This window comes from Pungitius pungitius, chromosome 20 (assembly GCF_949316345.1).
Source record: "Pungitius pungitius chromosome 20, fPunPun2.1, whole genome shotgun sequence".
In the NCBI taxonomy this organism is placed as follows: Eukaryota; Metazoa; Chordata; class Actinopteri; order Perciformes; family Gasterosteidae; genus Pungitius; species Pungitius pungitius.
In genome coordinates, this window is record NC_084919.1 from 4,306,162 (window position 1) to 4,333,134 (window position 26,973).

At 45.6% G+C, this 26,973-nt stretch overlaps 1 protein-coding gene across 5 annotated transcripts; it reads right to left on the minus strand.

The window, feature by feature from the left end:
- Positions 1 to 1,254: 1,254 nt before the first annotated feature.
- On the minus strand, positions 1,255 to 26,891 carry fynb (FYN proto-oncogene, Src family tyrosine kinase b). Of its 5 annotated transcripts, none has more exons than XM_037449253.2 (12): positions 26,817 to 26,891; positions 16,179 to 16,441; positions 13,343 to 13,439; positions 10,434 to 10,532; positions 9,934 to 10,037; positions 9,625 to 9,774; positions 6,838 to 7,002; positions 4,681 to 4,860; positions 4,301 to 4,377; positions 3,599 to 3,752; positions 2,779 to 2,910; positions 1,255 to 2,249 (listed from the first exon to the last, which is right to left on the minus strand). In XM_037449253.2, exons 2-12 carry the CDS (start codon positions 16,429 to 16,431, stop codon positions 2,041 to 2,043), a joined length of 1,620 nt encoding a protein of 539 aa, XP_037305150.2. In that variant the 5' UTR covers positions 16,432 to 16,441; positions 26,817 to 26,891; the 3' UTR covers positions 1,255 to 2,040. The 5 variants fall into 5 exon arrangements, with proteins under 5 accessions (XP_037305150.2, XP_037305152.2, XP_062415478.1 ...); XM_037449255.2 differs by lacking the exon at positions 26,817 to 26,891 and adding an exon at positions 21,926 to 22,581; XM_062559494.1 differs by lacking the exons at positions 6,838 to 7,002; positions 26,817 to 26,891 and adding exons at positions 6,346 to 6,501; positions 16,572 to 17,571.
- Positions 26,892 to 26,973: the final 82 nt, after the last annotated feature.

Sequence of the window (26,973 nt, forward strand, 5' to 3'; positions counted from 1 at the left end):
GTTGTACACAAGAAAAAGAAACCTTCTGAAAGCTGAAACATTAACAACATAAATGAATTAAATTATGGATATGGATCTAAGCTATAATTGCATTTTATTTACTTTTGGCTGTAAGTCAGGTGGCTTTATACCCACCTCTTTAGCTTATTTGTTTGCCACCGTATTTCTTTAATTATTATCTCTAACTACCCACTGTTGATCATACACAGATCCTCCTAGCTCTCTGTCTTACCTTAATAATCTTTACTGAAATTAAGAAAAGTTGAAATGCAATGTGTACTACTACAGGTCAACAGTACAATTGGATAAAATGAGACATACCTGGTAGATCCTCCGTGCCATGTGTCCTATATTGCTATGAAGGTGTCACACAGAGATTGGTATGACAGAGGGTCATAGCAACTAGAAATGTCTCCTTAAGGACAAGACTATTGATGACATGAGGAGGGGTGGATGCCACAGCTCCAGCTGCTGAGGAGAGTTGCTCCGCCCGACCTACACCTGGAGACGAGATACAGTCAATGATGCAAACCAAAAGAAGCACTAAATAGCTGTTTTGTTTCATGCTCCTGTAAGGTTAAAGCAATGATTTTTGTTGCATAGTTCAAACTCTTCAGTTTTATTGTGCTTTCAGCCAGCAAGCCGTCACCTTAATGATCAGAGAATCCATTGTTGAGTGTATTTCTTCTCTGGACATCAAAGTAAAAAAAAAATGAAAGAATGATTGCCAGAGTAATTAGAATATTAAAAAAAATAACACTGAAAGGTTTGTGTTACAAAAAGCAAAAAAGGTCCATTCAAATGAGGTGAATGCCGGCTGTTGGGAAACAATGATGCTGCAGAGTGCTGTACTGCATGGATGTATAGATGATTAATTACACACCAATTAATTAGGTAATGTGTGCAACTAATGTAAGTCATTCAGTCAGGAAAGAAAGTATATAGACTAAAAATGTACTTGGAAACACAGTTCAAAGTCTGAGCTCATGACTACAAAAGGTAACGGCCCTTAATTTTGTGTACAACCAATGTCATGGTGAGACAGTGAAACTGGAAAAATAAACTTCGACTTCTTTTACCTTTTTTGTTCTGGACAAGAACACACACACACACACACACACACACACACACACACACACACACACACACACACACACACACACACACACACACACACACACACACACACACACACACACACACACACACACACACACACACACACGTACGTGATAGATGAAGGTGACAAACATGGCATGTGTAAAATGTTTATTGTTCTTTTCTGAATTGTGCCAAGTCACTGAATCAACAAAACAACTTATGTTAAAATAACGGAAATGAAAAGCTATTAAAAAAAAAGGAAGTTATAGCGACGTTAACCAGCTGTACAACTAAAACATTATTTCCATTGGCCACAAAACCATCTGCATTAAGATCAGATCTGCTGTTTGCGCCTGTGAATGGAAAGCTTAAACAATACTTAAATAAGAAAAACGAGCTGCTGGAACACTGCGACCCAAGAAGTCAAGAAATCATTTGGTGAAGATGTTTTTTTCTTTATTTACACATTATGGAAAATTTTGAAAAAAAATATATGGAGGCTTCTGATCCAATCTCTAGAAAATAATGTAGAAGTTACTCTATGGCACACGCACAGATGAACTGTACCTGCTACGAAGCGGTTCCGTGTTTTCCTTTTCATCATTTTCAATTGTTATTATTTTCTTAAAGCAAACAAATAAACTTAAACAAACTTCTTATTTACATTGAACACGTTGCATTATCATGATTCCGGTAAACTCCCTGTGCATCCCTCCCCACTTATGGCAATCGCCCAAGTCCAGACACTAGGGGGCGTGTCGCAGACGGAACGGGTTTTACGGGGTTTGGGGATTGAGGAAGCTGTACAGATTTGTAAAATAAAAAAATGTTCTGGCTTGGAAGGCTCCAGAGTTTTGTAACAGCGCCAATTTGGCCAGTTTTCCTCCCCAGGCCTTGGGGGACGGGGGACGGGGGACGGGGGGGGTGTTTGGGGGGGGTCTAGAGGTTGTCCCCGGGCTGGTACTGAGGCTCGGTGGCCGTGAAGTAGTCCTCCAGGAAGGCTTGCAAGTACTCAAAGGTGGGCCGCTCCTCCGCGTCCTTCTTCCAGCACTGGAGCATCAGCTCGTGCAGCGAGATGGGGCAGTCCTGGGGGCACGGCATCCTGTAGCCCCGCTCCACCTGCTCCAGCACCTCGCGGTTGTTCATGCCTGGAGGGGTAGGGGGGGGCACGTGCACAAGGTAATGGATGTGTTAACTCTGAAACATACCGGCCTCTATCACCTGGGCAATGCCGCAACGTTTTTCTTTTTGGTGTGTTTTTGAAGCAGGGCTGATTGAGTGAGGGGGGGGGGGGGGGGGTGTCCTAACACATCTGTTCATCTGTTAGCGTGCTATGCTCATCTGGTGTTTCCCTCCCTGCACCCAGAGTATAGTCCCCCCCCCCCCCCCCCCCCCCGCCGCCCCACATCTCTGCCTCACACCGGCGAGCAGCAAAAATAAGGAGGCATATTATGGAGGAGAAAGGACGGTTACCGAGAATTAAAAGAACATTTAACATTAACACACAACACCAAGGGCCTGTTGCTATGGGGGGAGAAAAAAAAAGGTGTGTTTGTTTTGATAAAAAAGCCTGGGTACACACAGGAGAGATTTGCCCTTATCAGGCCACTTTATTGACGTTTCCCAAGTGGCGTGAAGGTAAGAGCCTGGCTTTCACCGACCCTCCTCCCCACTCACCTGGGTAAGGCACCCGGCCCTTTGTGACCAGTTCCGTCAAGAAGATGCCAAACGACCACACGTCCGACTTGATGGTGAACTTCCCGTACAGCGCCGCCTCCGGGGCAGTCCACTTAATGGGGAACTTAGCGCCTGTGGGAGAGCAGAGATATGAGAAGCCGTGAGGAGGAGAGGAAGGGGGCTGGTGAAAATAGTGTGGTAGATAACTACGCCCGATCCGGCCAAGAAAACAGAACTCAGTGCCCCCCGACTGGACTCAAACAGGCCGAACGGGAGTGAACGTTCAAGCTCTACGCAAGAATTAAGCTGCAAAGTTAGGTATCACAACCCAAATGCAAATAGACTGTGAAATCTAATCACAATCTCTATTCATTTATTTGAATCTGAAGAAATACAAAACAAGTCCACTTCAAACAAGAGTAAAGTTGGGGTTCGGTTCAGGGAGGTGAAGGGAGCCAGAATCCAACACACGGTCCCCTACGTTTCTTCTTCACCGGGTGGAATTGTCACAACAACAGCCCACCAGATGCAGCTGGGAAGCCCTTAAGGAATTTCGTAGGTGGACTTGAATCTTTTCCAACGGCATGAATGAACCTTCCGACTCTGGAGATTTCTTCAGCCGACTTAGTGACGAGGAAATAATTGCATTCATTTGATTGTAATTATTTTCCTTCCATTTGACTAAACAGGACACAGCTAATTCAGTCTGATTATCGAGCCAGAAACACAATGCTTTAATAATCCATTATGTGAATACAAGCATCAAGCATGTGCATGTGTGTGTGTGTGTGTGTGTGTGTGTGTGTGTGGAGGGCCCCACCCTGCCGAGCCGTGTATTCGTTGTCCTCGATGAGCCTGGCCAGTCCGAAGTCGGCAATCTTGCACACCTGGCTGTCTCCCACCAGGATGTTGGCGGAGCGCAGGTCTCGGTGGATGTAGTTCATCCTCTCGATGTAGGCCATGCCAGCCGCCACCTGCAGCAGGGCGCACTGAGGTGAGCACGCTTTCTGCCAGAAACGTACCACGTTGGGTGTAACCTCTAACCACTAAACAAATTTCCAGAATATCGATACATGTTGTTTGGGAGAGAAAAACCTTTAAATCCATTCACTCCCCTCAAAAGAATGACCTGTAGGCAAGGATTCTGTAGTTCTATAGTTATTGTCCATTCAACATGCAGGCGTAATAAATTCTGTTGTGCATGTGAAAAGAAAGTTGAATTCCTATGATACTAGATTTATTGCGCAAGCCGTATTTCCATTCATTCATTTTTATGCATAATTGTCATTAGAGAAGCTGGAACCAGCTAAATGTAACAAACGCAAAACATTTGAATTGGACATTGATTTTCCGTTTTGCCGAACGGGTTCTGACGTAGAGAACATTTAGTTGGTTACCAGAAAATCACAAGCCTTGCACTCTGAGCTGAGGTACATCAGTTTTTTTGTTGGTTTTCTCTAGTTTTAAGGAAACTAGTCTAATATTCCTGTTACTGCCATGCAGAAACCAGCTCTCGGTATACCTGTGCAGCCATATCCACCAGGTTAGGCAGCTTCAACCCTCGTCCTTCTCCGTCCTTCAAGAATTCCAGCAGGCTTCCTGCAGCGGACATAAAAGATGTCTGATGTCCGTCCAAAAACACACAGGACAATGCTTTGGATACCAGCAGCCTTTTTCTGTTCACTTATACTTTATACCATTAACAAAACTATGTCTAAGTGAGAGGGGTACAGGATTTAGGGATCATCACAAATGCATTTGTCCCTCTTCACCTGTATCCATGGGTGTCATGTGCTAAAGGTGGATGAATAATGCCTCTATATAAAACAGTTGCCATTCAATTGGGACTTAATTTGACAGTTTAAAGTTTAGCAAAGAGCGGCATTGATGCCTGTTGTGTACCTTGGCCCATGTACTCTGTGACAATGTAAATGGGTTCCTCCGACACCACGGCGTAGAGCTGCACCAGCTTGTCGTGGCGGAGTTTCTTCATGATCTGAGCCTCCTCCAGGAAGGACTCGGGGGACATGGTGCCAGGCTTCAGAGTCTTCACCGCCACCTTGGTGGTGCCGTTCCACGTCCCTGGCACAGGCGCACACAAGCTGGCATCAGCATAGGGGCAACGTCAAATCACATTCAAGTGACATCATTTCGAAAGGCAGACTTGCCAACTCATGCCGCCCGACCCGAGGAGAGGGTCAGCGCCCGAGTGGTCGAGCCTTGCTTCGAAATGACAATGTGGTAAACATGCAGCACAGGACGAGATCGGGAGATCGCACGGGAAGACGCTCTTGTGTAACTCTCATGCACAGAGGTTGTGCTGGAGGATGATTAAATGGGAGATTTGGACTGGATCTCGATTTGAAATGGCTTTTAAAATCCAGGAGAGGCATCCAGCGGGAACCTGTGGAGCCACAACGCGCCAACACAGGAGCAGAAAATCCTTTAAAGGGTGATTAACAAAAGGCAAGCCTGTAGGCTTCTTGTGGGTTGCCTGCCAGTTCCTGCAGTAACACGGTACGGCAAAACCACCTATGGGCACTGCTTCTGTGTCACAGAGGGCTTAATGTGATCTACGGTTCGCAATAATCCCTCCAATAAAGCGCTACTCCCATGATCTTGTTCTGTGACATCAACAGTTATATATTAGTCATGATCCAAATGGAGAGCAGGGCATGTCCCGGGGTTGTAAACATGTATTTGACATGTATGTATCTGGGAGAAGCCCCGATGCTCAATATCTGTCCAGCATGCACACACTCTAATGTTCTGCAGTGTAGAAGGCCAAAATGGCCATAATAAAATAATAGGTAATTAAAGAGCATTATATATTTAAATATTTATATTATTATTGCCACTATTGCAGTCAGTGAACATTTTGCTACTTTGTTACTGCAAAGAAGAAAAAAAACTATAAATCGTAGCAAAGAATTGCTCTTCTACAGAGCAGGAATCTGGTCTCTTGGTTTTGTTTGATTAGCAGGAGCCTGGGGACATAATGTAGATACATCTGGACCAGAAACCAGTGTTTTATTAACAGTAGAGTGTAAAGGATGGATAAGTTACAAAACAGATTTGTTAGCTCGAGCCAAACAAAAAGCATTTCCCTTCAGTTGGATTTCAGTCAGTCAGCTCGTGTAAACTAACGTTAGATCAAAACAAGGTAATTAGGAAACAACCACCTTCATTTGATTGAACAGGACCCTCGAAGAGAGGACTTTGTGAAAAAGAAACGCAGGCTTAACATTGGCCCGTTTTAGAGGTCCAAACTGCCCACAATGCTGCACTCATCCAATACTTATAAATAACAGGAAAGTGGAAATCTTTGTTCATGAATAAGAACAGATTTTTCCAAAATGGTATTTTGTGGATTATGTTTCTCAAAACAAATCCGGCAAGCACCAGATAGAACTTACTTTCATCTCCAACCAGCCGACTAATTTAAAATGAGTTGTTGGCGCATTTTAGAATGCAGATAACGGGATGAATACAAGTGTTGACATTTTCAGGGTGGCCCGCGGTTAATATTAAAAAGACTTCGGGGGTCAGGGTGGGGGATCTCCTTACCGTAAAACACATCAGCAAAACATCCCGTCCCCAACTTTAGTTCCAACTCAAGTGTGGCTCTGCTGATCTCCCAGGCGTCATGACTCAAGCCAACAGTGTCAGGGATGTAGTTCACACACACGCCGGTTAAATTAAAGCACAAACCATCCGCACTCTCTACATGGGAAGGGAAGGCAAGCACACAGGGTTATCTACTGGGGAGAGGAACATGCATGTGAGGGACATGGAAGGGAGCCGTCTCCAGACTGTGAGAGCACACGACGTTTTTTTACTAGAGATTTTGGAAGGGAGAGGTAAAAAAAAAAAAAAAAAAAGCTCCCTGGCAAAAGCTCCAAACTAAGAGTTATAGCAATTCCCTGCCCCATTTTCTCATTTCGTCCCCTCCCCTTCAAGATGAGAATTTGCTTGGGTGTTTTGGGGTCACTCTAGTGTCTCTGCTGGCTCGGCTCGGGCCTCTTCCATGCGGCCCTCGTTGTCGGGGCGGATCCGTACCCATCCAGACCTCCCCAAACTGCCCGTTCCCAAGACGCTTGATGAGCTGCAGCGACTCCCGCGGGATCTCCCACACGTCTTTGGTTTTAACCGACAGATCGGCCAGGCGCGGCATCCCTTTGTGGCAGGGAACCGCCAAGCGACAGCAGAGCCCGGCGGCTCGGTCTGCACAGCGATGCACGGATAGGAGCATAGACAGAGACGTGGAGAGCGTTAGCAGAGCGCCTTGCAAGGAAAGCAGGGGGGGTGGGCTGTGAAAGGGACTCACAACACAAGGGCCAAGACACACAGCGAGGACGAAGAAAATCAGGCTGCTTTCAGGTCAGGCCTTCAGTCACTATGTGCTCTCTATGACCGTTTGTGATGTCATCCCGCTTATTTTTATGGAGTTGTGTTTTTGTTATTTATCAGACAGGGAGGTACAAAGTGTAGAATCCAATACTTTTGGATTTGGGACACCTGATTCTCAATTTCAAAGATTTTGACCTGCCAAAGTACCAAAACTGTTTAAGTGGTTTTATTTAAAAACAAGAGAATTTCGGTGCTTTTCGGTGAATTTCGGAACTTTCTCAACAGTAACGGCTTCCACGGCTTGGGCTGGAAAACCGCTGCAGTGTGGCTGCGGGGTGGGAGAGCATGCACGGCTCAGTTTTATGGCTCACTTTGGCTCATGGCATCTACAAATCGCACTCACTTTACGATAATGACGGTAATTTGCGCGAGGAGATAGACCCGGCACGGCCGGTCGCTCATCTGGATAAATGTACACCGAATCACCAGGGGCCGTCCCCCCCCCCTCCCTCCCTCCCTCCCTCCCCCGTGGCCGCCAAAGGTTAGTCATTTCAACCACTGACGCTGTGTTCTGTGCACATGGAATTAAACGACTTTTACTCTGGAGGAAGCTGTGGTGTTTAGCCCTGATCTATTGAGCCAATGGATTACAGTCAGAGCTCCCACCCTTTGCCCCCGCTGCCAGAGATAAGGCCCCAGGTTGTTTGCACGAGGCAGTACTGTAAATGCGAGATAAATAGGCGGAGATAGGCCCCCACGCCCTTGTGAGGGGGTTGAACCTGCAACTCGACCATCAAAGCCCATCTGGAGCCACCGGCCTGCTGCCTCAGTGGCTGCACTGGGACGTCAATACAGCTTAATGCTCACCCCACAGGCTGCCATAAAGGCTGTTGATGTGTGGACTAAAGCGCGCGCGCACACACACACACACACACACACACACACACACACACACACACACACAGTCTGTGTTTCGTCGAAAGCTGTGAAAGCTTTGAATGATGGATGCGAGCCGGGTCAATAGATTCCATCCATTAGTCCGCTGGATGAAATGCTGTTTTATTTTTTAGGAGGATTCAGTGAGCCAGGATGCAATTATTTCACTCGCTGAACCAGATTTTGTCCGCATTCCATTTTGGTTTCATTTTCTTTCCAATGTGGGTGTCACAAAGTGCCAGTTTTCACCAGGACCATCACTCACAGACTACAGTTGGTGCATTTGTGAGGTCATTGCTTTAATGTGCATCTTCTATGAATTACTACCTCCTGGACTAAACTTGAAGTCTAGTCATTATTCTGAGACTGCACCGTTGGCTATTTATAAGACGATGAATTGTCTTTTTGTTCTCTCCAATACTCCATAATGTCGATTCTCACGGCCATTTGGTCTCTTAAGTTGCATCTGAAGAAAAAGCCACATTTTATGCTATAACAACAGAGAAATGCAGCAAAAGCAAAGCCTAAAATATGGTCACAGTTATTTCCCGTGGCTCCGTACGTCATCTAGTATGCTGATGAATAGGCGCCATGACATAAACACACAGAAAAAACATAGTGTTAAATGTCGATACAGCAATGAGCAAATGAGAGCGTGACGCGGTATCTCAGTGAGCGGGATGAGAGCAACGGAACATGGTGACTAATCCCAACACAGAAGCACATCTTTGCGACGCCATAGACCCACATTGTAAAAAGCAAGTATGAAAGCAAAGTCAATAAAGAGGAAGAAGCGACAACTAAGAGCAATAAAAAACCATCTTGTCTTGTCAATGGAATTATCAAAATATGTCAGTGACAAAGACGCTGCGGCAACAAGCTCAACGCACACATCCGGATAATGTAAACACAGTTTTTTCTGAGGAACACTGCTGAATAAGTGTCTTTCCACGATGGCATCATGTGTCTCGCTGCTCTGCTGTGCTGAGTGAGAATCTATATGAATAAATAAAGACACATGTAAATGTATTTGATTGTTTCCATTCAACGAGAAGCTTCCATGTCTTTGCACCTCGTGGTGAGTGCCCAGTTTCATTCCTCCCTGTTCAAAAATGTTCTGGTAGACCAAATAAAATGAGAGTGTAACGGTGTCTGCTTAATGGATCAACTTGTGGAATTGGACACTGGGCAGAGGAGTCTGACGTTGCTATTTTGGCTCGTGCAAATGGGTCCTCGGTCTCCGTGGCGGTGCATCTCTCCATGGCAACATCTGTCTGTTTTCCGTGTGAATGGAAAGTGGGCGACACAACGCTCCAGCAGCCTGATCACCGAGGGGCTGTCTGGGAGGCTAATTTACATGAAATAAACGGGCTACTCTCAAAAATGTTCCAGAATAAGTCGTAACATTAATGGAAATAAATACCCTTTATTACTACTACTACTGCAGTAGAGTTACTGTACTATTGTCGTACTGCTAAAGTCCTAATATGGTCACATCCTTAGATTTCTATGTAGATACAGGAGCCATCTGAATGTCATATTAAGCGCAGGATTTGTTACCTGAGTAGTGCTCAACCAGCTGCTGCAGCGTGTCGAACTGAGCCCGCGTGGTGATGTAGTAGCCGCCACTGTCCAGCTTGCGGATCTTATAATGCTTGACGTGGTCACCTTTCACGTCGTCCCAGTCCCGTATGGACAATGAGAAGGCACCTGCGGGGGGGGGGGGGGACCCACAGTACCGGGTTGGAGTCGGTAAACATCACGAACTAGTCTATGGTGTAAATCGAATTAGCGTAATTATTCTGTTTCTTTTCACAGTAGATCTTTGACGGCACAAACACACGTGGCCCTGTGAGTGAGGGGTGTTACCCTTAGTGGTTTCACTCTCCCGGATGAGATAGGTTCCTCGAGGGTTTCCGGTGGACTGCAGATGCCTCTCGGCATCCTTACGGCCCAGTTTACCAAAGTACCAACTGCAATCGCAGGAGAGAACGCGTTAACCCAACCCTGCACAGTGCCAGTGACCATTAGTCAGTGAGGCCAACCATATTTTGACCCACACACTGACACACAGATCAATGAGGCTAAATGGTGTACAGTAACTTTCTTAAGGTAAGTTACCTGAAAGCCCTGAGAAAAGAAATGAACAGAAAGTGTTCCCTGCTCTCTGTGCAACGCATGTACAACAGTTATTGAGATAGTCCTTCCGTGTCATTTTACGGCTATGAAGGAGATAAAAAATACTCGTCATCATCGTATGTTAGAGTAAAGACTAATATAGACCTACTTCAGAGCACATTGTAAATTAAATTCGCTAGTCCTGGACCAGTATACTGTGGCTTACACATACATGCACGCACACTACTTACTCCTCTGCCTGGATGGAGTCCACTGGAGCCACATAGTTACTGGGAATGTAGCCACTGCCACCAGTGGTGAGCGAGCGAGCATCCCACCAGTCCCCTTCGCTAAAAGAGAGAGAGAGAGAGAGAGAGAGAGAGAGGAGTGGGAGAAAGTGAGGGGAAAAAAGGAGAAGAAAGTAGAAGTTTCATATGAGCAGGCTCTTTTATGTATTGGTTAAATAAAATGGGAACAACCTTTTTATCAGAGCCAGTCTAACTACGCTAAACATACACTCACTCCAGCTCTGTACTTTGTTCTCTGTGCTTGTCAGTTCAATGGGGAAATAATGAAGAAAACGTGCCACATCCTGGCAAAAATCCATAAATAGATATAGCTGAACCGTTTTAAAAGTTGCTTTTCTTGATTTTGTTTTATTTCACTGCTGGTGTGTCCATTAGTGTCTCTCTCTGATGTCTTATGTGTCACTTTTCGTTGCTAACCCAGCTGTCCCCTCACTGCGACAGACTTCTCCTCTTCCCCCCCTACTTCACAATTCTCATATTTCATCTTTTTCTCCTTTCACATTCCCACACTGTGACAAACACAGAACTTCTCAACGTTCCAATGTGGACAAATGGCAGGGATTTTAATATCTAGATTTTTTTTATTTAACAGCTTTAAGAAAAGGAGATTCATTTCTGTTGTGAAATATTATGAGTTGGACACATGGTTTCAGACAGCTGGTGGCCCAGAAATGGGCTGCCCTTAAATCACGACAGAAGAAGACGAAACAATTTAAAAATATATTTTCTCTGTAAACCTTTCCACCTGTGGAATTTCATTGAATTTAATTTCCAACACTTTTGAAATATGAACCCCCCTGATCCTGCAAATATACAAAATGTAAGTATAAATATATCATAGTCAACTGTCAAAAACGGTAAATGGGAAAGTTTAGAGAGAAATGCACTATTGGTTTGATTCACTGACCAGTAAAAACTTTATTTTTTTTTATCATAGTCCTCACTCTTTCTCTTCCTTTGTTTTCCTTCTTCTTCACACACATTAGTATCCCAGTGGCAGATAGCGGGAATGGTTCACCGTCATTACGTAGGCTTACACACAAATGCACAATAATTCATTGTAGACCGCCCACCCCCCCCCTCTGCATCCATGTGCTTTGACAGTGTCTCTCTGGTACTGTGTACCCGTTTTCATCCCATCTCTCACCCACCAAAGACGGGAGCTGAGAGGGATGCTCAAAGAGATTGAGAATAAAGCCATAACGGGGAGGGTGCATCCCGAGCAGAGATAGGTCCGCCCATTGTTCATGGGAGATCCCTCAGGAGGGAGGCGGGAAACATGGAATCCCAAATATTGGCCATTTTTTTCTCCGGGGGAAAAGTATGCAGGAGCGGTATACAGGATGGGTTTTGTGTGGATATCTGGATTTAAGGGAGCCATGGAAGAGCCGTGCGTGGACGGGTGAGGGTCTGTCCTGCTCCCTCTTTTAATCCTCCTTTAGACCAAGTGCTCTGCCACAAAAGAAAAAAGACAGAAAGCCACACCAAGAGTAAACAAAGAGCCTGCCACCCACGCCCAGCTCATGTGACACTGTGGTGGCTGCTGATGGATGAATAACTCAAAGCAGGGGAGCCGCGTCAACGTAGAAGAGTTGTGCAGCACTGTCAGATGTTGCAGTGTTTTGTCTGTTGCTGCAGTTCTGTCAGAAAAGCGTAATGTTGGGTGAGAACCGTCTGATGAAGCGTCACAATACACACTTAGGATTAAGCCCTCCCGCCTGCCTTGATTGTGACCGTGGACATATTTAATTTCATTCAAACTGAGTGGGGTTGCTAGACCAGCGTGCGTTGCTGCGTATGCAGCAGGCATTGAAAAGTTGCCTAAGGAGTTTCTTTCAGCCCTTTTTCCGTCTTCGTCCAGCAGGGGTCAGTGTGGGCGGTTCAACATGTTGCAGGCTGGTTGTTGCAGTGAGGCGTGGGCTGACGACAGAGGTGGAGAGGAAGAGATAGAGGAGGAGGGGGGGGGGGGGGGCGAGGAGGAAGGCCGACACCCCAGGACCCAAAGTTTGGGTCCATGTTTAAATTCTGTCACCTCAAGTAATTCAATTCAATTCAATTCATTTTATTTTGTATAGCCCAAAATCGCAAATTACAAATTTGCCTCAGAGGGCTTTTATAAGTAATTCAACTGCACAGCAAAAGGAGATAAACAGCAACACATTCAGAAGGTTTACCACAGTCTATGGCTTGGTTGCCAATTGTTGAATTAAAAAAAAAATATTATTATTTGATTTTATTTAATGACACGTGAACTGAATACTGAAATTACCAAAGAGAAGGGAATCCAATTGCTGTTTCTCCACACTTCTGATTGGAAAATAACTTCTTTTAAAAAAAAACAAACAATACAGTTGACGTCCCTCTGCAGCGACGCATGGGGCAGCACAATCGCCACATAATCAAAAACGTAGAATGGGTTGTCAGTGAACAGACCCCCTGCCCCTGTCTCCTCACATGTCACTGCAGTGCTCCAGAAACCCAACAAAACAGAGAGGCCTGGCAGCCTCATGCAGACGGAAAGAAGGAGGAAACCGCGAGACGAGGCCACGATGGTAAGAGAGGTGAAAAGCACACACACACACACACACACACACACCGTGTACCGGATAGCAAAATCAGCCAACGTCACTGTGGGTGTGGCAAGGACCTTCCAGTCCAAGAAGGCTGCCTTGACTCGCTGCTCCAGTTACTGGATGCTCCTAAACTTCACCACATCTGTAACGCTTTCCACTTTTCTTTTAAAACTTGAATTAATTCAGTAGGTATTGTCCCGCCCGTTTTGGTTGTAACAGCAGGAACAGGATTTCTCCGTGTGGAAACACTTCTGTTCCACGTGCGAGGTGCAGACTTACGTGCTGTTGATGATCTGGAACCTCTCTCCTTTCCTGAAGCTGAGGTCGTCCTCCGTCCGTGCCTCGTAGTCGTAAAGTGCCACGAAGAGGGTGACTCCTACGGGGGAAAAAAACACGGCGTCACAGCGGCAGGAGAGAGTGAAGCCCGGAGTGAACGAGGATGAATCATAGGTCTGCGAGTCAGTACCATGTCACTTGGATTGTGATGACATTTAAACATTTAAATGTACGGCAGTAAAACATTAGGATTGTTGCCTCGTCTGCCTGTCTCAGTACACATTGGTCATTTCTCAAAGCATCATGTAGATGACTGGGAACAGCAATAAAAGTACAGACATATTTCCTTTCATTTTGAGTGTCATCGGAGGCCGTCGATCAGAGGTTGGGGGGCCATTGCCATATTTGAAGAAAAAAAAAAAGAGGCTGCGCCAAAATGTAGGCAACCGAGCATTAGCCAAACCCGGGTTCAAGTTCAGTGTTTCTCCTACCACTATAAAAGCGGGGCTCACCCCCCACTGCAGAAAGTATCCTCCACCCCCTTGAATGTGTGGAATTACAGTTTTTTTTACAACCACTTTGCCGCTAATTTCAAAACCTTGATGCCATGTTTCAAAACTCTTGATACAAAACCTACAACCAATGATCAAATTGCATGTTTTTCAAAACTCTTTTTCAATATTTTTTTTTCAATTGCTTGGATACAATACACAAAAATCAAAAGATCATGTTTTCAGTGAACTAAAATCACCTGTTCAATATGACTCAACGTAACATCAAAGTACTACTGTTTCAAAATGCAAGTCCTACGTTACAGTTGAAATGATTGTCCATTCATTTCATTACAATGATCTAACTATCAATCGATACAACATCTCAAAATGATAAGCACTTGATGCATAACCCTTAGTGCATAGCTTTATGGATACTGACAAACAACATTGTTTAGATCATGAGGTTTCGAAATAACGAGATCCATTTACACCAATCAGCGTGGAACCTAAACCAATCAGACACTGTTTCTGCCGTCCCATGTACCACTTTACCACCCCCTTTGAAGTTTGATGCGTGAATTCCCATTTTCAGTATGAAAGTGGCGTCATCGATCGGAGCTAAGAATTAGGGGTAAAGTCATTCCTGATATCTAGTTGCAGAAAGCGGTCCTTTGCCTGTTCTTTGCTGTGGTTGAAGCAGCTTCCTAATGGAAGAATGTCTATTGCGCAATCATTCTCACAAAGCAAGCTGTCACCTTCTCTTCCCTCTTGAGTCTTATCCCTCATCCTGGCGCAGAATAGCAGCTCTCATTTGAATACCTCACCACTTCTATGGTGCCACACTCATGCGTGGCAAAGACTGTTGACTCAATGGAGTGAACACACATGTAGAATCAGACAAAAATGAGTCATTCCCTCCTACTTTTAATTGGGCTGACAGGGTTATAGAGTAGCTTGAGAGCTCCCTCTGTCAATGGATTGACTTTCTAAATGCGGAATAAGACAGCAAGCTCTTTGGTTCGCTCGTGTGTTTCACCTTAATCAAAGCATCAGCTAAATCCCCGCCACAAAGTGTCGGGGGCATCGGAATGCCGGTGTGAAGCACAATGCGTGAACCCGTCAGTAATGTGGATGTTAGTTCAGTTTGACTTCCATGAGGCAGAATAAAAACCTCACTTGCTGCATTACCATATTTCAAAGGTTGATTCAGTGAGTCGGCTGCAATCATTTATGCAATTAAATGTGATGAAATAATAAAAAAAGATCATGAACTTGAAAGAGATCGCACACTCTCATGGGACCCAGGCCTTTCTGGTAAAACAGCGTGATGCGAAGAGGGGGTTTGTTTGTGTGTGTGTGTGTGTGTGTGTCTCTTTGAAATGCCAAAAAGCCCCTGAATGCACTGCTGGTGGTTGTGCCCATGTTAATTGTTCCATTAGGTAAGCAGAGGTAGGCGCTGGGTTTAAACTGGTATATTGACTCCCCCCTGGAGCTGTCTGTGAGGATCCCACTCAATGAGGTACACAAAATCACATGGCCAGCTGTGTGTTTCCATTTTAAGCAAAAGATCAACTGATAATCAATAAAATTCCCCGGTGCCAACACATTTGCAGTGCAATAGATGATGGTGGGTGGGGGGGGGGGGGTGGTTGAGCAGGAAGGGCCGGCTTATGTCCACCCCCCAAGAGAAAATTAAAAAGAGCTAAAACCTCTCTACGCTCCCCTGCACGCCGAGTGGATTTGGATTATGTGGCACGGAAAATAATCCACACTTTTGAGCGAGAGGACGGCGGTTTTGTCGAGTGGAAACACAGCGTTCCTCTACAGGCGGGCCGGGGCTCAGGAAGAACAGAAAGGATATCCTGAGTAGAAATATTCACCTCGATAAACAAAGGCCCGCCGCTAACAGCAGCCGGACGTTCCTGACGAGGCCGGTCTGGGAGGTTGTGATCTTGCGAGCCTTTAGCTGCACTAAGTACTCAAGAGTTGTTGCAAACTAAAGTGTGTGTGTGTGTGGTGGGGGGGGGGAGTGGGGGGAGGGGCAGGACTTGGAATAAATCACCCTCACTCTCCAGTTAATGCTGCACAGACTTTCCCTTTCCTGGCGAAAACGATAAAGGGGTAGTGAAGTAGCTTTCGTCTGAACTACTTCCTTTTCCTTTGTTCTTTCTAAAGTGCAGATCGTACTTTATGGAGTGGCCTTAGCACCTTTGTTTTTTGCAGAGATTTCTTTCATTTAAAGAAAAATAAATAAATACACATAAAATAACCCATCATTACCATTATCTTTGAGTGCAAAAAGAACGGAATAAGTGTGATTTCAGTAAGCTGTTAACATCTCTCACCTGTCCCGCCACGGCTCCTCAGGGTTCCGGTGTGGGTGGTGGAGGTGCTGACCCCACCAAAGACTGTCATCCCCTGTCCGACGGGGGCGTGGAAGTGGTTGTAGTTGGGTATGGCGGCGCCCCCAGGGGTGCTGGGGAAGTGCTGCGGCGCGGGGTCGGGCCCATAGTGGTAGCCCGGTGCCTGGGAGATGCTGGTGTCTCGGTTGTCCGTGAGTTTGGTTACTTCCTTATCCTTGCATTGCACACAGCCCATTATCTACAATCTGTGGACAACAGGAGGAAGGGAAAAAAGCACACCGGGGCCGGTTTATAAAAGACAGTAGACAGACCAGGTGTGGTGAAGGGCGGGAAAAATCCAAAAGGGCACCAATGCAGGCAATGAATTAAACGTACAGTGTGTGCTGTGTGCTGAACGGGTTGATCGATGGGCTAAGCGGAGTCAAGGTCCTCAACAAGTCGCCAACCAGTGGGTCTCCTTCGGGACGGAGCGTCATTCTAAAGGGATGAAACCCACACGAGCCAGCCCCCCCGCCGTCCTTCCAGGATCTACGAGCGACCCAAAGATGGAGCGATCAGTCAACCCCGTGTTCCACTATTGAGAAATATATCTCCCTCCCCTCTGTCTCAGTGTCCTCATATGAAACGGGTGACCTTCTTCTGTTCTTCTTTTTCTTTTTTATGTTCATGTAATAATCATTACACATATTGTTCTGGTGAGAAAAATGCCAAAAATTCACTAAACACTTGATCAAAACAGGATATTAAAGTAAATTGCCCATTTTTAGGGACCTCTTTTTTTAACCACTTTACAATGAAAGTCTTTGTTGAGAACGAATATAAACATGCAAAATGACCTACAGTTTCACTCATGTGGGCTGATGTGATCATGAGGTCAGAATGCACACAGAACCCACATAGCTTTAGTTTTTTTCCCACCTCAAACACACATCTGTTAAATGATGTAATTCATACTTATGGAAATAACTATGTAGTCATATAGTCAGATACGGACAATAGGCCTATACATAGCCGTGTATAATTAATGCTATGATTTTACCATGTAATTTTCATTCATATCTTGCTGTGGGCTAATACTAAAATGGCATTTGTTTAAGCTGGGCAGGAACAAGCTGGTAAAAAGGGAACCTTGCAGATGTTTTATTTATTACTATCATATATAAATATTCCAGTATCGTATCGAAAGTATCGGGTATCATAATATTTTGGCAGGTATAGTATCGAAGTCCTAATTTTGGTGTTGTGATAACCCCACCTCCATCAACAGCCACCCAAAGCCCCCGAACGCTGCCCCATCGCCTCTATAGTAAATGTAAATTTAAAGACAGCTTCAACCCTCCAATGAATTATTCACTCAGAGTGGCACGTGCCTCTGGACAAACACCCCTCCCCTCCCCACCCCTCCCCCAACACCCTCCTTTTCTCAGACATAGAGTTATCATATGTCACCCCATCCACACTTTACACACAGTCTCTCTGGCACCAACTAAAACACCTAATGAATTTTGTCCATCCGGTGTTATATGAAACATAGATCTGACTCCACTGCCAGTCACGTTTTCCCATGAAATTGGAGATTCCCGCCGGGGTCTATCGATTTCATGTTGAAAGTGGGTGAAGCATTGGAGGAGGAGCACAGGGAGCTGTGATCTAACCGAAGAAGAATAATTGATGTTTTCCTTACACATTAGCATGCGAAAACAGCCCCTACGGCGAGCGAGTGACGCCTTTTTATTTTATTTTTTTTAATATTGAGGCGGAATAATTAAATCAGCAGAGAGGTCTGCGTGAAAAGGAGGGAAGAAAGAGGCAAATACAAAGAGGAAAGGGTCTTGAGCTCAGCCCTTGGCGGCCTGTACAGAGCTCTGCTGAAGACAGCATTGGACAAACAAAAGCACATCACTGTCTTCGTTCAACTGATGGACCCTCTTCTGAAGATGTGTGTAGGAACCTCATGAATGGAATCGGTCTAGATAAACAACCTTGACCAAATTCCTTGCTGAGCAGCGCGGGTCCCACAGGTCACCTGGCACATCTCAGAGGACATGTCCGACACAACACCGCCAATTCTGCCAATTTCAGGAAAGATTGTCCTTTTGAAGCAGTAGACCACGACGAGACAGAGCCTGAGGTCAACGTTAGAGCGCTCAAGGAAGCACTCAAAGGCTGAAGCCCCTTTACCGGCAGGAAGCAGTTTACTTCAAAGAGGCCCGGGTGAAGTCAATAAAGCAAAAGATCTGGGCTCGATTATCTCGGTTTCACAGCTCTTTTTTTTTCTTCTTTTCTTTTACAGCCCACATCCCTGCATGAGGTCTGACTGATGATGTACAAAGCCTCGTTAAAAACACACACAAAAATACACAGACCCAATCCAGCCTCCTCACCGCTGAAACCTGCGCTTGCAGACAGACACATTTTGGCACATTTGTCAAAACTAGAACAGCCTTTCCTCTTGCTGCTGCTCGGCTGGTCTGTGTAGGTGGCAGCAGAGGGAGGGGGTTGGAGGGGGGGGGGGGGGGGCAGCCAAGAGGCCACATGCTAGTCTACATCCCTTTCTGCTGGCTGAGCGTGGATCACAACAACACAGGCCCATGATTTTCTCTCTGTCTCTCTCTCGCCCCTCGGTGCCTGATCCCCAGAGGTGGAGAAGGAGGGGGCCGAGCCTTTGTGAGTAAACTACTGTTTAGTGGAAGGGATGGGAGCTATTGGCACCTTGAATAAATGTTAAAAAACATGTGCTGATCAACATATTTGAGTCTTATCTGATACCTAATTTACCATATGTTCAGAGTTTAAAACCCAGACTGTGTTGAATGGCAATAAACAGCCTTCTAAAATTGTGTTCAAAATATGTGAAAATACATTATTTTTCCCCGCACGGGAGTTCAACACAGCAGTAGGGCAGAGTGCAAGAGTGGCTACTCCGTTTGCTCAGCTGATATCCCATGAACCTGTTTTGCTTCAAGTTTCTCCCCAACTCCTCCAGAAATGAAATCAGCGAGACAAAAGACAGGTATATGACGGAAATACCTTTATGAAACAAAAAGTGCAATGTCAAAAAGCACGTAAAAGAAACTAACAACCGCTGGTAGGCGCTGCCTCTTGCTGCAGAACAAGGTTCGACGCCCTGCTCAAAGCGCTCTTATCTCAGCCTCATCGCTGCAGCGACGGGATGTGGTTAAAAGTCTGACATACACCTCGTTGTTACAAGCTGCTAAATTTCCATTCGATTCTCAGAGAACATGGAGTCCGTGGCCTGGCCGGAAAAAAAGCCCTCGGCCCCCCCCACTCAGACTTGTCAAAGGGCTTTGACTCGGCCTGTGTTTGTTTTTATAAGATCGTGTTCATCAATTCAATTTCTGTGAGATACAGATACGGTCTACTTGCACATCTACTTGCACACCACCACCACCACGTCGTACAAAAAAACCCCCTCTCTTAGCTGCCACTTTTACTAAGAATATCGACAGTTTGTGTATTTTGTGTTTCGTTTCTCATTTTAAAAAGTGCTTAATAAATTTAGTAAAATCAACCCAAATAAAATTTGGAAAATTTCCAACTGACGACATCGTCACCACCAACAATTTCGTCTTGTCTCGTCAACGAAAGTTAGCATAGATTTAGTCAAAGTTTTTATTTTTTAAGATCCGTTTTTCGTCTCATCTTAGTCATGGAAAAAAAATGTCGGCAACAAAACTAACACTGCATTTAATGTTCGTTGTGTTTTATGGAGCCAGGAGGAAGCAGTATCCAGCTGAAGGAGAACGTCGTGTGTGGTGACATTCAGCTACTGAAGCTTGGACAGATTCTGTTTTCTGATTTCTGTAATAGCTTAAGTTAAAATAGCTCTTATCCTATGCGATAGAAAAAAAGTCCTTGCATACATTCTAATATGTATTTCTTGACAGTACTGACTCTCCTCTGCCTTGAGATTGCACTATTACTGATTTAATTTGAATATAAAATAACAGAAAGAAGTTCTTCTCTCAGCCTGAAATATATCATTCTCCAGGGGAGAAGCATATCTTCCTAAATTAAATGACATGAGAAGATTATCTTCTTTATCAGTACAGCAGGTTGCTAGGCAACAGGAGCAGCGGAGGTAAAGCTGATGCCGCAGGCGGGAAGTCCCCCCCGTAGGCTAGACTGTCCCGCTAGGCCTGCAAGAATGCAGCCTAGCGACATAGCGACACAGCTACTGATAATGATTTTTGTAGGTGTCTAGAACACATTTTAGTGCTGCGACAGTGTATTGATTCTCCTCCCTCTTCCCTGTGAGCTCAGCACGGCCTTCTCCCAGCGGTCAAAACACAGAGGTTAAAGCAGCACTACCTCTCGCGAGGCTGCTCACTAAGCCACTGGCTTAGTCCCTGGGGGGGGGCGCGACAGTCCACACAGTGGATTGTCTAGAAGCCCGTGGGATTCACGACGCTCCTTCCCCAAAGGCGTTCTTTTTGTGCGATTCGATTGTGTCTATGCCCAGGGGGGGGGGTGAGGGATTGGGAGGGGTCAAATGGAGATTAGCGCTCATTTGCAAACCAGAATCACTTTCCCCCTGTGCCGCGGCCAACTGAACAACTCTATTGTTGGTGTCCGGGTGTCCGTGTCCCCCATCGGCCTGTCGGAGTGTCAATCCACTTAGAAGCCACTTGCTCAGCCGAGGCCTCTCACGCCCCCCCGGTGACAATGTACCTGTCACAATTTCGAGGCGGGTCCAAAGCTTCAGGCAGAAAGGAGTGGACGCTGTCCCCTCACCCTTGCTTCTTTGCCTTTCATCAAAAATAAAATAAATCAGAGCTTATTCCTCCCAGCAGCTTCCATGCTTACCCTGCATGCATTTATTCACAACTTCTCATCTGGACGCTTTTCTGCAAAACAGGAAAGACGAAAAGCAGCAACGTAGAAAGCAGCACACACATTGATTTGAGTTGACTCGTGGTAAGAGGAAAGAATTGAGCGCAAGTCATTAGTGTGCTCCAGTATACGTGCAGCAATTCGGTGAGTCAGTATCAACAGGAAGAGGTTATGCCGCTGAACCTTCTGCAGTGGGGCCTCCAACGCATGCACGCAATCACACACACACACACACACACACACAATCCTGTAATCAGCAGAGCCGGTTCATAAACTTGAAGCAGGTTCACACACACACACACACACACTGGCATCCTGTAATCAGCAAAGCCAGTTCACAAACTTGAAGCAGGTACTAATGCTCAAATCAAACCTAAACCACCCCCCCCCTTCTGAGTAAATAGACAAACAAACGTGCTGCCTGAATATCAAGGTTCTCTCTGAGTCAAACCACTCGTGGCCTCCGACCACTATTACAGGCAGATGAAGGGGTTTGGGCGAGGGGTCATGAGCAGTGGGTAGCCCACGCCCGTCAAGGCCCCCATTTATCTGAGGCAGTGAAGCAATGAAGGGATGGAATAGAATAACGCTCCTTTGCCCTTTTCCCCCCCTCCACCTCTTCTAGATTTACTCCTACTGTGTAGTATGCATGCATGCATGCATGTTTAGCGTAGCAGTACAAAAGAAAACAAGCTCAGACCGCAATGCATAATTCTAACCGACTACTAAAAAAAAACCACCCATTGAAAAACCAAGACTACTGGCAAACTAACCAGCTATTTGGGCCCAATTGGCTGCTGATGTGCGTGGTGCATATTTATATCTAAAGATATTTTTAGTACTTTGGTGGTGTACAAAGAAGCAAACATACCCACCACAAAGCGTGAGATTAACCACACACGGCAGATGGTCCGTTGCCCAGAACCAGCGTTGTTGGAATCTGTTGGAACCAAAGGTCTGGCATCTGCAGCAAATAATTACAACCCTTGGGTCAGGGTTGTCAGGAATTTTGCATTATGGAAAAAAAAAACTGGAATTACAGAGGGGTGACAAATTTCCTTGAAGACCTAAATTTATACAGATGTTTTTCCAGTGGTGATGGCTGAGTGAAATCGCTCAGGGCTGAAACTAAGGATCAACTGAATCAACTAATAAGAGGGTTTTTTTCTCAATTACTTGATGATATGTCAGAATTAGTTGGGGATAATCGACAAATTGACAGCCTTGCATTAAAAGAATCAGAACAGAGGCTAAAAAATAACAATTGAATAACAATTATTTGTTGTTGTTTTTGCTGTTGCGACAGGCCTACTCGTTTCCATTGTTCGCTTCTAGCCTCGATGAAAAAAGCTTCCCATGTGTGCAAATTTGGACTAATTAAAAACTGGACTAATTTGCCTAACATATGCTACACACATTGCGCTTGGTGTATTTTTTTCTTTTTTTACCGCTATTTAAATCACGCAGTCCAAAGAATTCAGCTGCATTTTCCTTTCCCTGCTCTGCCCCCCGTCTCACTCACACGTCTCACTCACACGTCTCTCTCACACACACACACACACACACACACACACACACACACACACACACACACACACACACACACACACACACACACACACACACACACACACACACACACACACACACACACACTAAGGTGGCAAATCACTGTCAAAATTCGAGAGCTCAAATCAGGCTGATGCGCCCACATGAATCAAACATCTGCGAGCAAATAAATGCCCGTGTCGCGATGTGCCCTGGTGACAGGCTCCGCCCCCTTACCGTCAAAAATAACAACAGCGAGCGCATGGAAAGTTTGAGACTTTGTGCATGTAGGCTGTAACAAGTAGTACAGGATGTGAAATAGTGTCAATAGTGCATGGTGTTATGTATTGATGTGTGTTTTAGTATGACGTGTTTTGTATTTATATCAGGTTTTAAAAATGGTTTTATTTCCTCCACATTTTGATGTGCGCCGCCAAAAAACAGACACCGTGTGGGGACACAGAGACGCTCAATTATTTATGGTCTCAGTCAATAAAACATGAATATTAGCCGCACGTGGCAGCCGCCTTCATTCGCACTTCTTCGTGGAAATGGGTCAAACTTTTCCCAGAATGCTTCGGGGCCAAGCTAAGGGAATGAAAGCCTCAACCTCTAATGGTGCACATTTTTGGGGGATCCATTACCATGGGGATGATACCTGCGTGTGAGTCGGTGAAATCACTCCAAATAAAGAAATTACACTGAACCAGCCATTGTGGCAGTAGTATTTCGACTAGTAAACAGTAGGTTGCTGCAGAGAGGGTGGGAGCTGTCAGCGTTAGTTGGTCGGCCTCTGGTTTGCATTTGTATTTTTCGTCACACGACTTGTGGTGAGGTTGAGACTGCTTGGGCCTCTTCTTTTCTTGAAGGATAACAGAAGACAAACATAAGTAGAAGAAGAGACAGAAAAAATAAGTAAGTGATTAAAATGAACGGGATAAGAAGCTCTATGTTGCCCGCTGGAAAGCCCCTTTGAGAAAACGGTACTACGGTGACGAGTAAATAAAGTAATGCTGAAACATTTGTCTTTTTCTCTTGTAGTTATCTATCTTAACAGCAACCCACCACTAAAACATAATGGCACTGAGGCTGCGGGGGGGGTAAGTCATTCAGCTATTGACCGGCCCGAGGCACAACGGGCTCAGCTGTTTGGCTACTGGAATGGATGAAAGACGCCCATTGGCATCCACAGAAAGGACACTCATGTGACAGTGGGCAGGAGGGCTGCCACTGCATGCTCTCTACTGTCCCTTTCTTCGTGTCATTTCACACTATTACACAAACTTTATTTCTGAACTTCACATGGAACCTGACTGATGTGCTTTGATTGGCAGGTGCGTTGCGAGTCCTCACTGACAGACAGACGCTGCAGAGGAGTGGGATTCAAAAGGACTACGAGAGAAACAGAGAGAGAGAGAGAGAGAGAGAGAGAGAGAGAGAGGGGGAGGGAAAGAGAGAGAAGGATTTTAAAGCTTCATGGAGGGAGCAAAGCTCATAAATTACCACTTCAGAAACTGTGAAGCTTCTTTGTGTTGTTAGGAAGACAGAATTCATCGGATCTCACTTTCCGGTTAATTTTCCCAGAGTAAGGCAATATTTAAAGTTGCCTTCTGCCATTCAACAACAACACATTAATCTCTCTTCACACTTTCACGTACAACTGTGAACACAGATGGTCCCTTAGTTTGGTAAAGTTGTCAAGAGATTCACAGATTCAGACTTCCCGGTTCAATAGCTGATCAGCGAAGCCAAAGACGCCTCTCAAACCATAGTCCGAAATGTATTCCTCCAACGACAATGTCTGCCCAAATCTCACCACTTCATCCTCTCATAATTAGGAAGTGATAATTGGAGCTCCGCTCCCGGCAGCCCATGACACTTATATAGCTCCTCCAGCTGCTTTTCAAACCACCACGGGATATACCTCGGACCTGTGGCTGGCTACTCTCTCACATATGGACGAAACGTGTTGTAGTGACCTCCCATTTCCATACAACTGCTTCAGCAGCAGTATAAGCCTTCCGCTTGGGCTGTGGCAGATTTAAAACATACCTGCTTGACTTTAAAGTGGTACGGTTTTAAATATAGACCAAAAAGCTACTGTGCACTATTGAACTACGGAATAAAAAGGCTAAAAGGCACTTGAGAGCAAAATGCAATCAGAGATAGAGAAGAAAGATAAAACGACAGAGAATAAAAACGGAAAATGTTGAACAGGATATAAACGAGCAAAAGAAAGATAGAGAGGGAGAGAGAGAGAGAGAGAGAGAGTGCCTTTCGTTGGCCTCATATGTAAATGAGCAAATGTGATTCTCCTTCGGAGGGAAACGAAGCCTCATGTGACTACCGCCAACTGACTTTGCGCGTTTAGAGTCAAGCACAAAAGGCGAGCTGTGGCAGGTGGGGAGCGGAGGGCCGATGGGGGATTTGTGCAGCTTGACGCCATCGGTCCCACCTTCTTCTCAAAGTGTGACAAACAACTCCTGCTAATTCAATTCCTTTGAAGACCATCAGCCCTAAGACAGACATCTCCAGGGGTCCCCTGTTTGGACAAGCGCGTGTATCGCTTTCACACATCATTTCCTTTAATGATATCATTGCATTACTTATCTTTTCTTTAAATGGAGATGTAAAAAAAAAAACAATAATGCCAATGAAACCTCTGGGGTTTTTAATCAGTAGAGTTGAAAAGAAAACTAGCAGTTGCGATATGGAGATGCTGGTGGAATCAGACCTCTTGGAAGCGATTTCAGTCAGCTGGCTGCTAAATGAGTCAAATTACAATCCTTAACACTCAATGCACGCCTGTCATTGTGTACGACAGCACATTGCGATCGCCAGTTATCAGCGACCGGCCATCAAGACTGATTCACCAGATGTTGAAAGGTGCAGATAGGTAGACGTCTATGAAGGCAAATCAAAGTCAAAACCCAAGAGCGCAAATCAGGACCATGAAATTGCGAATGTTTGATTTGCGCGTGCATGGGCCTGATTCCGCTCCATGAACAGTTGGACGTTCTTCACAGTCCCTTCAAGTGATCCTTTAACCAAAAGTCGATTACATAAGAAGTTTCTACAAATTTGTCATCGGGACCAGTGGAGATCAACTCCTCACCCCTCCTGCCAACAAAAAACTAAGTACCCGACATTGGTCTGGTTCCTGTGCGTGATTTACAACGGACAGGTCCACTAGCACTAAGGCACAGATGTCACAAGGTTTCCTTTCTTAGTGCAGAAATCTTACTCTGGAGGCAGAGGACAGCAAGCTTTCTGCAAGCTGCTCGCACTGCTTGACAAAAAAAGAGAAGGATGCTGGCTTCCTAAAAATAGGGATAATAGCACTTCTACAGCAGAAGAAATTATAGCTGTTCCAACTTCCAGATATGGAAGTACGCCCCTTCCCCGCTGAGAGCCACATGTGGCACGTCTTGCCATTAGGAGACACTTCTTGAAAGGAAGAAGAAAAAAAAAGAAGGATAAATAGAAGAGAAATGGGGATAGGGTGACTGGAAGCAAATGGCAGGTCGTCTGGGCCCAAATGAAGGGCCGGAAGGACACCCAGTCAGTATTAAAAAAAAAAAAATGGAGGTTAATGAAGGAAGTGTTAAACCCCACGTCGCCGCGCAGAAGTCACAAACCAGACATTGCGACGGAGGCAACAGCTCGAGCAGATGGTGTTCTTACGCATCACAGGGGAGAGAGCGAGAAGAGAAGTAGTTTCCTGACTCTCCACTGAGCAAGATGCTGATGATGCTGATAAAGATGCTGTTGCTGCTGCTGATGTGGATGAGGAAGATGATGATGATGATGATGGTCAAGGGGAAGGGGGGGGGGGGGGGGGAGCATGGTAAACAACCCGAGCAGAGGACCCCTTAAAACCAATGCATCAGGATGCCGCCACGGGCTGAAAGCCTCGAGATGTATTCCTGCTCGGCCATTGGCTGCGCGGGAACCACTCGTCTGTGACGTTAAGTAGCGCCGGTAAACCGTTTCTTAACCCGGGATAGACTGGCACGTTTTCACCGAAATACACACCGGGTGTCGCGTGTACCCCACAGCTTTCCCTATGTCGCGTCGCTAGCTAACACGCTGCAGCGTATTTTGCGTTCAATAACTGTCAATAATAATATTTCTACAGGGGAAGATTTTAATCAAAGTGAGTCCAAACGGCTTCAGAGGCACCAAAGTAGCATGAAGACAAAAATGAAACGGCGTTACCTGTTCAGAATCTCGCAGCTCTATATTCCATAGCCGTGATGAAGACGGGTTTGACGGGGTGGAGGGGTGGGGGTGGGGGGGGAGGGCCTGGTGTCGCGGTGCTCTCTCGCCGTGGCCGCTGCGTGGGATGGCGTTAGCTCTGCGGGGCCCACGATGA